The sequence below is a fragment of the Neodiprion virginianus genome, chromosome 2 (assembly GCF_021901495.1).
Source record: "Neodiprion virginianus isolate iyNeoVirg1 chromosome 2, iyNeoVirg1.1, whole genome shotgun sequence".
Classification (NCBI taxonomy): domain Eukaryota; kingdom Metazoa; phylum Arthropoda; class Insecta; order Hymenoptera; family Diprionidae; genus Neodiprion; species Neodiprion virginianus.
This window is the reverse complement of record NC_060878.1, coordinates 38,769,532-38,781,652: the sequence shown is the minus strand read 5'-3', so window position 1 is coordinate 38,781,652 and position 12,121 is coordinate 38,769,532. Positions and strand designations below refer to the sequence as shown.

Genomic DNA, 12,121 nt, shown 5'->3' with positions numbered 1-12,121 from the left:
AATTTGTAGGGATCAATATCGTTATATATTGCAGGATCAAAAAAAAAAAATAATAATAATAATAAACCAGCATTTATAAATTTGAAAATTCGAAAATTGTGCAAAAATATGGTATTTATTATTATTATACTATGTTGAAAACATCAATTACGATTCTTATAATCATCATTGTTTACTCAACGCCACCATATTCGATGCAATAATTAAGTCTATGTTACATGACCCCGTTAAATTCCCATTCTCACCTGGCAAATTTTTGATACTTAGGCCTAAAGTGTGACAATCCTGTAATAAAATATCGATAAAAAGTACCGATTTTTGGCCAACCAGCCTGTTGCACTGTTCTTATTTTACATTATTTGCATATTTTTTATTTTTCATTTAGAAAAAAAAAATAAATCGAAACTGAATAATGAAACCGCGATCGCCGCGTCAACTCGGTTCACGAGATTACTTTTTCACTGATACACCGCGTCTGATACGCGTGTATTATACATATATTCAAAGATAAAAACATTATTACAAAACCTAAACGTGGAAAAGTCTCCAGTCCGTCTGCACGGCTGATATTAAAATTAAACGGTACGGAATATTTTCGGAAAACTTGTCAATTTCTCCTGGAAACGTTTTTTAAGTGGGAAAATTTGTTTGCCCAACAGTTCGACGATGCACACTTTAGAAACATTTTTACCCAAGTTTTAGTAAAGCATACTTTTTATTCACGCGTGTATTTTTCTTGTCCGTTTACAGTCTTTTTTTTTAATACATTTCTGTTTTCTCACGTCATCCACTCAAGGCGCAGGTTGTGAAGATTCGATTAAAGCTCCATTAAAACGATCGTGTGGCCGCATTTGCCGCCGTATAAACGCGTCCAAATCTCACAGCCAATCTCATTTATAGATATTACATGTACCACATTCCAATCTCGATACAATAAAAGGCACCTGCGTCGATCAAATCGATTACTTTGAAATCGATTGAAATTAAATACCCCAGTAACGTACACAACAAAGTACATGTACGTGCCTTTACATATATAGATAATAATCTCTTGCCATATGTAAATTACAATTACGTCCGCGTCTGTGCCGCGTGAAGACGAAAGAAAAATAGAAAAAACTTGATACGAGAAAAAAGATAAGTGAAAACGAGAAAAAAAAGCAAGAAAAGAACTAGGAAATAATATGCCAAAAAGAAAAGCAAACGATATATCGTACAGGAAAGACGAGGTAATAAGAAAAATGAAACTCACAGAGAGCGAGATAAGGACTCAAGATAACGCGCGTGTGATATATCATGTATATAGTAAAGTATTGACATATATATACATATATATATACATATATATATATATAGATGTATAACGACTAACAGCGGTTCTAGTTAGTCGAGCTGCGATGTCTTCACAGCTGCCCGCGATATGTGTTTCAAAACTTTTATACCATGTGAATATGGCGATGACGACGAGAATGAAGAATAATTTTTACAAAAGGACAACAACACTTAACACGAACAACACGATTGCTGCCTGTAAACCGAATTGTACATATACGTCATTTATTAATCTAATAATAACCTGCGTGTGCAGTATTTTAGTTTCACGTATGCTTACATGTATACGTATACACATTAGGGTGGTTTAAAAGAAACAAAAAAAATAATTTTTCTTTCACCCAAAGTACCCTTCGAAATGTTAGTTTTTAGCCTTAAACGAAGCCTCGTGAAACCGGAACTTGGTAGCAAAATTATAAAAGGTGCCTCGTACGGTTTGAATTTTTCAAACGCTCTTACAGAAATTGGGAAGCTGTTTTTTGTATCAATCTATGGTCAAATTTTCAAAAAAAAAAAAAACATTGAGACCATTACACACCTAAAAGTTCATCCTGTATTCGATACAAAAGTGCATAAGCATCTTCATTCATTTATTCAATGCACTCAACTTGTTACTAATACACGGTATATATGATATCATATGCAACGGCGAAAATTCAATCGTAAATATTCGTCGCGCTTTCGTTTTTCCGACTATCGATTCGTATTCGATAATATTGAATTATATCATCAAGACTAAAGTTAAGAGTCCGTGAACGAATACGTACGTGTAATAAAATCAGCGGCAAAAAAAAAAAAAAAAATAAATAAAAAAAATCCCAGTTAATAATTGGCCAAATGAAGTTTCTTATCTCTGCAACATCTTCTCGCAGGTACTTAAAGGGTCACCCTGGTCAATTTCAACGTTCTCGAACATATCCCCAGATATCGAAGTCGACGTACCTAAAACGCGGAAACGAGCTTAAAAGCCCCTTTCCATACACAATTCTGATCAAAAACGCTCCAAAGTATTTTTATTCGAGGTATAAATAAACAAACGGCACGGATTCTACGAAATGGCAATAGTAAATTCGTAGAATTCATGCCATTTCTTAATTTCTGCGTCAAATGAAAGTGTATCGGAGTATGTTTGTTGGGAATTGCGTACAGAACGAGGCCGTCGATCCCTCGTTCGCGATTGAGACACGTCAACTTTGATATTTGGAGATAGGCCACCCCCTCAAACGACGATAAAAAAGCCTTGCCGGATTCTGCCGCCACCGGCATCGTCGTGTAATACGTAAAAGTGCGTACACACAGAGGCCGGCGGCAAACGTACACGCACGTAAAACTAACGAGAGAGCTATTATTAGCTAATGAATGTCGGTGTGTAGGTCAGCACGAGAGATCGAGAGCTAGCCGCTAGCTGCGCTCTCTGCTACCTATTTACACGAGAAAGAGAGAGAGAGAAGGAAGAAGAAGAAGGTGAGGCGTGGGTGGAAACGGAGTGGTAAATTGGCCGTCGGTTCGCTGAAATACGCGGCTTTTCGTTATTTCGAGTGCAACACCGAACGCTAATTTATATCGCGTACAGACAGACGGAGAGCAGCGTCGAACGGAACAGTTTCAAACATGGATATATCTCTATTAAACGTGTAGGTGGACGACGTAAAGTCGATCCGAGCCTCGAGAGCTGAGCGAGAGATAACCGAGATAGGAGATAGAACGAGGGGGCGGATAAATTATTGACTCGATGCAAATACGCTCGTTTATACGCGTTTCAACGCGAGCTCCCGCATGGCGCGTGTTTATCGTACAACATATATATCTTATACACGCTACAATTGCGCAGTTGGTAATTAATTAAATCGCACAGTGTGCGTACTATTGTGCGGAATGATTGTGAATGAATAGATGTACCGTTTCAATACTATACGTTGTACAAAACATTGCGTAGCGAACAAAAAATAAGGAAGAAAAAACAGAGAACAATTGTGCGAGCGATTTCGTTTTGAAAAAATGTACACATATGTGTATATATTCAAATTTGATCAGTTCACGATCAATGCGCAATGTATAGGAATAATGATAACGTAAATTATGCATATATTACACATTCGACTTGCAGTAGTTGAATTTTCGAAAATCTCAGCATCGCAATTATTCCCACGCCGCGTATCCGGTACGCGCAAAATGCCGGAGGCTCAAAGTCTTTTGCACGTGATCACCTTATGTGCAGTTTGCTGCACGAGCGCCGATGCAAATACGGTAAACAATAAGCCGGCCCTCTCTATCTCGAATGCGATAAATCTAAATATTATAATTACACCTGCGCGCAAAACAGAAATAAAGTAAAAAAAAACAAATTCTAATACGGGAAGAATAAATTGTTGACAACGATCGAGAGAACGTGTAAATATGAATCGTTGTAACATTAAAAAGTGGAGAAAATTTGAAACGATTCGTTTCAATCGTACTTCTTGCCTGTATACATATATATATATATATATATATATATTTGATGTGGTGTTCGGGAACATTATTAAAACGCACGTGACATACAATTATCCGACAGACGCACAAGGATATTTGATGAAAAATTGAGTTATACGGCGGGATTGCTTTATTTAAACTGGTAAAATTATACGCCGCAACGATCCTCTGCCTCGAAAGATTGCACATAGTAACGTATAATCGCGTAGTTGACGTGGAAGAGAAAACATTGCGGGAGATTCTGAATATACCGACAAACATGTAACATGTATAACAACCAATACGTGGACACGCCGCACGCATGCGCGTGTCTGCTGGTGTAAAACAAGTATACACGCGCCTGTGTGTATATATATATATACACGCGCGCCGGTTATTCAAAAGAATTCTAAAAATATCGGACACCCACGATAAAACATCTCTGCAGTATTTCTAAAATTACAACAACCCAACCGGATCTCGGAGGAGAAATATGCGTATAATATTTTTCGACCTCGGTTGGTAAAGCGTGAAATTCGCTGAGGAAGATCCAACTCTAATCCAACTCTGGATCGTAGATTTTCTTTCTACCTTGTCGTATAACCTGGTATTTCTTATCCGTATATAAAAACAAACCTACAGTTTACGCAACGTTCCTTCTTTGTTTTTTAAATAAAATCGCCACCAATCGCACGCGCGTATGTACCTCTGCATTTCATTATATATTAATACATACATATATATATATATATATACATACATACACACACACACACACACGTGAATAGATACGTGCATGTAACAACAATACGTACCGTACGACTCTTTATGGTTGGCGTTGTCGATCTATAAATAGAATCAGCTGCACGTCGATGCCAGCGAGTACAGTATCATTTGTTTCACTCGAACCGATAACGCTCGAGTGTCCGATAAAACGGCGAAACCCTGCCGTTTCTATTATATTCTAGTATACGTGTCGGTTATAAGGCGGATATGCTCGTCGCGCCTACCTAGACTACCTGAACTATACTTTACGGGGTTTTTCTTTTTCCCTTTTTTTTTTGAGGGGGGGGGGATTTGAAACGTCAGAGTGAAAATCGACGAGACATTACACGTATATATTGAATAAATTGTATTTCAGATGAAAAAAAAAAAAAGAATAAGAGGAAGAAGATGTGTTTTTAAGCGTATTTAGTTCTGAAACGTTCGGAAAATTTTCAGTTAATAACCAAAAATTTAGTGCTCGATTCTGAATCCTCTTTTTACGTAACAACAAAGAATTTCTCGTAATTTTTTGAGAATTTTTCGACAATTCTCGGACCGTTCGAACAACGTTTCAGTTGAAGAAAAAAAATTAAAAGTGCCGAAGATGAGTAGAAAAAAAAAATTCGGCCCATCGTGGAAATATAATTAAATAAAATACAGTTGTTAAGAGTTTTTTTTTGAGAATTTTAAGAAAGTTCATTTTCAAAATCACTCCCAATATTTGCAAATAATTGAACAGTGGAATAAAAAAATTTTTTCAAAAAATTTTGCACACTGTTTCAGAGTCGGAACAATTGCAGAATAAATTCTGAAGAAAATCAAAAAATGTTTTTGAATTGAATTTCTCATATGTAAATCCCATATTAGCGCGAATCTAATCGGGTTCGTATATAAGGTACAAGGTACGGTATTTTCGAGGTCGATGCAGCGTGTACCACCTTGCGATATACGCCGCAAGGGTAGAAAAAAAAAATAAAATAAAAAATACGGAAAATGAATTGGAGAACGTCGACGCCGCGTAACGATTTTACCTCCAGGGCATTAACCAATTCAGGTCTTCGGGCAGACGGCGATTTGAAAACAAGTTAACGGTATCTGTAAAGTGATGAATTCTATACCCGCCGGATTATACGTGTAACCGCGTGCAGCGTTATTTTAATTTTAATTTATGTAGGTATGTGAATGCCAGACGGTCGAAATTAGACAGGAATTCGAAACGATCGCTTACTTCACGTACATTCAGCGAGAGAATTAAAATGAACGGAGATTTTTAGTTTTCTTTATTCTTCCTGCAATCGTTGTACGAGTATTATTTCCATTGATTTACGTATATTTAACAATCCCTTCTTATTGCATCAAGCTACGTTGCACGTGTCGAAGAAAATTGAAAAATTCCATACGTCATGGAAAAGTTGGCTAATTTCTTTGTTTTCATCGTCTCGTCCAATTCGACCTAATCGAACACGATAATATTTCTCTCTTATCCAAGAATGGAGAATTTTTCACGAAAACATCCTCCTCGACAGGCATCGCCAATTAAACCGCATCTCGTTACTTATACGAAATAAATTTATTTCTCCGCAAAGACAAGCACGGAAACACAAAATACATAATAAACGCATCGGGGCGTACGCATGTATTTAAACATTACAACTATCCACGTGTAGACCGTACAGTTTGCCGATTTCGTAAACGCGCAAATTGCATTCGAATTCACGGATGCTTTTTTCTTCACGTACTATACGTAAGTGTACGTACACGGTAATATTCATTAACAAGTTCCCGATGACTCGATATTTTTTTTGTTTATTTTTTTTTGTTTAATCAAAACTAAAACGAGTTTTCTTTGCATAGAAATTTCGCGTGTATATACGATAAGCGTGTCCGTTTTTATTTCTCCAGTCCCTTGAGTCGCTGGTCGTTTGATTGATTTGAATTTTGATCAAAAAAGAAACTAGTTTCAGTTTTATTTCGAAAAAATACTAAGCCACTGGCAACCTATCAATGAACATTACCCGGTAAATTGACGATACATTATACCGGGAGGACACGCATAATACGCGTAACAAAAAATAACGCCGCGACGTATGAAATGTACGTACGTACATGCATACATATACGTATACGAGAATAGAAAACGAGGCCAAAAATACAATCGTTAGGTCTAGCCGGCAATGATATTTCCGTCCCATGCAGACCTCCCTTCTCCACGTCTTTCACGAAATGTACACACACACACACACACACACACTTATATGTATTTACATTTCACCACCGCGGTTGTTGCCCGATCGGATTTATTTATTTTTTCGTATTTTAAATGTTCGCTTTCTCCCCCCCCACCCCCCCGCCCCTGAAGTTCTGCCCTATTTTTCTCACCCCCGATTTGATTCGAGTGTATTCGATATACATGTACAATGTACACGTATACATATAGTGTACAGCATATACCCATAGTCGCAAAACGCATGATCACATTTTTACAACATATGTACCTGTCTGTGTATAAAAATTGAAACACGCGTACCAATATACGAATTGTAACTTAGGTGTGCAAATTCTTTTCGACTATTTCTTCCTCATGCACAAGGTATCGGATTGGTTTTTTGTTTTCAGCTTTTCTCGAATTTTTGCCTCAGCCGCTCGCCCCTCAGATTGGTTTCACACAAATGTCGCGTGACCGATTGTTTGCAAGAAACTTTGTTACTGCGAGAAATCTGTGAGCATGGATTCTAATATTCCATGAAAAAAAAAATATTCACATCGCCTACGGAGCATTCTGCGTCAGCTGTACCCAATTAGAATTTGACTCTTCTTTTTTTTTTGCCTTCGATGTCGGCGGACGATTGACGTAAAATCCTCCGTCAACGACGCCGATATTTTTATCAAGCATCGGCGTCAATGCTGATCGAATTTTTACAATTATTCATGTTTTTTTTTTTCAATTATCAAGTCCCACGGTCAAATCTATGGCCCCTGAGAAAATTCACTCAACTTTAGCGAGGTCGATTACAAAATGCCCAACTTTGGGGTGACGATTACACAATCCTCGTACCTCTACGGACCCCGATGTCAAGAACAATTATCCTCTACGCATATTCACAATAATCAATCGTTTCGTCAACGTCCATCGAGATATACCAACGTATTCTGAAATTATTTTAACCAACGTCAAACCGTACTTTTGTGGATACTTGTATTTATTTGTTCAAAAGTAATTTCTGCAAAAGCAAAAATTGTCCAAAGTAAAGAAACACCCCAACGCAACATACGCGCAACGTATAATATTCTATTATACAAACGCTCTGCCAACTGTAAGACGAATGATGCGAGTGCAATTAGCGCGATCAAATTTGAGGGTGGTGGGTAGAAGAACAAAAACAACAACAACAATAATAACAAAAAGAGCGATAACGACGAGCAATCGTAGAAACGATGAGGCGAGGCTGGTTTTTGCCTCGCCGACATGCGACAACCGATCGCACGCGCGTGTTTGCGTAGATCGGAGAACGGCGCTCGATCTCGCTTTCGAGCCAGTAGTTGGTAAGTATACCTCTACCGGTGGTAGCTTGTATTTCTGGCCGTTGGCCGACTCCTAACTTTAGCCCGTAACTATATATAGGATGACATTTGTGTACACTAGGTCCTATGCCCTCGGCTTCTAACGTCAAACCAAAAATGAATCCGTTCTCTCCTCTCTCTCTCTCTCTCTCTCTCTCTTTCCCTCTCGCGCCAAATAGAATCGAATCGAGTGTACAATTATTAAATAATCCTTATCTACCCGATCAAGCACGCATATCACGAGGTAGATTGGGCACTGAAACGTATGCACGTGCAATGTCTTGTATAGAATCCAGTTTGAAATGTTAGAATGATAAATGTTTGCGCTATATTTACGACAATCTGCGCGCACAAAGAATTGCGCAACACCGCGATTCTCTGCACGGCTATCGTACGTATGATCCGCACGTTTCGACCTTACAGATTAACTTCGTACCTAAAATCTTTGAACAATTTCTTCCATGTAATAATAACAATTATTATTATTGTTATTATTATTATATACGACATGTACATTTCATTTATATTTCTATATATATATACATGTATATATATGCATATACATGCATGTATGAATGTATCTTGAACCTTTTGGAGTAGGTGGACGATAACAGGACGTGCGTGTGATTGCGAACAGAAGCGTGACAAAAAAAAAAAAAAAAAAAAAAAGTGAATAACAATATATAATATCCATTTTTGTCGATTTTTACCAATTACACCCATCATCCAACAATATTGTGAATCTCGTAGCTGCATGTACAAAGGAAAGAAACTGCCCGAGGTATAAGATACGAGGTACGTACCTTACGTGCACGCAGAGCATTTGTTGAATCTGTCAAATTCGCTGAGAGAAATGTGTTTTCTCTTTGTTTCAAACAATTGTTACTTGATTCGGCAAGACAAAAAAAAAATACCGGTAGTAAAAACAGTAATTTGTGACGTCAAGTGATGAAGCCACATTTATTTGAATAAACAAAAATATATCCTTCGACGTGTTTGGTAAATTGAACAAATTTTTATTTTGTTTAATTTTGTTTTCGAGCGAGTATATGCATATTCATGATACACCGATGAGAGATCAAAAGATACACGCATTGTACAGCGTAATTCAGTAATCAAATATACATTATATGTGTATGATAATATACGCAAGCGTGTGTGTGTGTATGTACATAGACATATATATATATATATACAGGATAATCGAAAGAATGAAGTCGGCTTCTCCGCATCCCGGAAGGGATCCGATATACGTATATATGTACCTGTGTACGAAATTCTATACAACGAGTTTGCCTGTACAAAGTGTGCACAGACGATACACGGTTGTTTGCCGGAATCGATGCGTGTATATTTTCTTTATGCATATAAACTGGTTATTATACGTACTTTCACAGACACACGCGCGGATACGCACGCAAACAAACGCATGATTTACACGTTTCCATGTAGACAAGTACACGCTGAACCGGAAGTATAATCATGGCACGTTGGTCCGCACGATAAGTTAACTCCACGTGCGGGGTAAAATTATATCTACGTGCACGTATAACGTACGTATTAGGGTGTTCCTTATTTGAGGGTAGGATAAAATTTTCATTGGGACGCCCCAAAATTTGTTAGAATTCGTTGAAAATGAAAATGGATGTAAGGTTTCAAGTGTTTTTCTGAGCCCTCCGAAAGTTTCAAATGTAAAATACACGTAGTTTTTATATAACCAGTTATTTCGTTTTGTATGACTTTCGTATAAGTTGAGGGAGCGATTTGATAATTGGCAGAGTAATACGCATATGATACAGATCGGAAGCCTGAAAATAGTCTGTTATGTAAGAGAGAGGGATAAGATATACAGATAAAGAAATATTGAAAATATGAAGTTTTACATCTATCTATCTTATCTATATATATATATATATATATATATAGATATAGATAATAAATTTTTATTACTCTACAGTCCATGTCCATTGATAAAAAATTGCTCGAAATTTTTTAACTATATGTGCTTTTTCGCAATTTAATCCTTTAATCCGCAATTTAAAAAAGCACATTTATCACGATTTATTTGTAATAATAATTTCCAATATTTTTATATATTATATCACGTAAATAAAAATTCCAAAATCAATCACAAGCAATACGTTGCGAGAATTTTGTTTATTTGTTTCGTTTGTTTGTTTCTTTCTTCCTTTCTCTCAGCTGTTAGTCAGTCATATCAACGATACATACCTAAATGATTGGTATGGTGCATATTGTAGGTAGCACCATAGTCCATATATGCCTTTCGTCCTGGACCGTTTTAACGATATATTTATATCCAGGTCAAAATTCGCGTCGTCACCAAGTAACATCCAAACGGCAAAATTATCACGATTTCAAAATCTTTTCTTTTGTTTTTTTCCTCCAATTATTTATCGATTTTGTTTTACTTATGTTTTCACACTCGATGATTATCGTTATTATTTATGTTTATCGTTATACTAATATCACTTGCACGAAAAATCACACACTATGATATCGCATGTACATATACAATACATGTATATGTGTAATTGTATAAGGGTGCAGATGATGGATTATTGGACAGTATTAATTTGTTATTATTTTTATTTCATCTTTAATTCTCTTTTATCGCGATGTCAGAAATAACGAAAATAACGACAACAACGACGATAACAATAGTAATCCTGCGCACTAAAATCGATTTTAATCGCGAGTTACGAGGGGCTGCGCGATTGTTTTAAAAGAGGTGTACGAAGGTTGCAATTTGTACGTGTACTGTGCAGGTATATTTTCACATTACAGAAACTTACACCAGGCCCGGTGTATTCTGGTTAATAAACGTGCGATCACTGGATACGCGAAAATTCAGCACAGAGATCAGAGGCTCGATCAGGCCGAAACTGGCGGATATCTAGAAAGAGAACAAATAAAAATTCGTTAAACCACAATAAATCTGATCGAGAACCACTAGCTGTATTGCATTCGAGGAAGCCTGGGTATTATTACGCGTGACGCGTACGCGATTGCATTCTGATAACCTCAACCCCTTCAGGGGCTCGTTCTTCGTTTGCACGAGACATAAAAATCATCGGTGAACTGTAGATTTTTGAGCTCGCCATTTTTATCAACGTCAGATTCGGATTCAGCGCGTCAAAAGCCTGCGGGAAAGTATAATTTGGTTTATGCAGGATCTGAACCGGAAGTCAAGTCTTTAACCGCCTGTATTATCGGACATGCAATTGAATTTGTTCAAGAAAATGACTCGTTGAATAAAAAAAATAAAAAAAAAAAATAAAAACATCAAGAACGCTTTCGATCAAGAATTTGATTTCCAATAAGCGAGCCGATAAGGCGACATTTTCTTTTTTAATGCAATATTTTGAATATTTTGTGACTGCCGTTCACCATATTCGATCCGGCATTTTGATTTTTCAAACTTTTATACCGGATTCGTAATCAGCGAGATCAAAAACTTCAAAATATGAAATTTGTTTTTAATCCAATGAAAATTGTCTTCTGAGCCAATTTTCTTCTTCTTCTTCTTCTTCTTCAAAAAAAAAAGAAGCATTTTCGCACATTGATTGTTCGTTAGCAAATTTTTGTGAAATTCTCAAGCCGAAACACCTAGTGAATTACAAAATAAGGTGGCGTATAACAGGAGTCTGAGAAATTTAATTCCTTGCATATCGGTGCAAAAATATTCCCATAACGCTAGAAAAAACTAAAAATAATCTGTCGTTGCGTGTATTCACGTATGCAACACCGTCCCTGAAAGGGTTAAGTACAAAATTTACTTAATATATTTTGATAATATCTCCCCGAATGTTTACATAGCTAGTTAACAAAAATCCGCCTTTTTTCAACTTGTTCTTTTTTTTTTTTTTCAATCCGCTTGTCCAGAAAACTGTCGCGTTTAGAAATAATTATCGTGAAACAATCGCGAAAGTATAAGTTTTCACCTGTTCGCGCACAGTGTTCACGCACGCGAATCCCTACGCATGCCTATATT

At 36.8% G+C, this 12,121-nt stretch overlaps 1 protein-coding gene across 11 annotated transcripts in view; it reads right to left on the bottom strand.

Annotated features, from left to right (window-relative positions):
• Nucleotides 1-12,121, bottom strand: part of LOC124298213 (histone deacetylase 4) — a 106,479-nt gene that overhangs the window by 42,742 nt on the left and 51,616 nt on the right. For 2 of the 11 annotated variants that reach the window (XM_046749922.1, XM_046749923.1), the window contains one exon: nt 10,339-11,023. The exons of the other annotated variants lie outside the window; for them this stretch is intronic. In XM_046749922.1, the coding sequence (XP_046605878.1) occupies nt 10,339-10,384 (46 nt within the window). In that variant the 5' untranslated portion in view covers nt 10,385-11,023. Of the gene's footprint in view, nt 1-10,338; nt 11,024-12,121 lie in introns of those variants that run through there. 11 annotated transcript variants of the gene reach the window in all.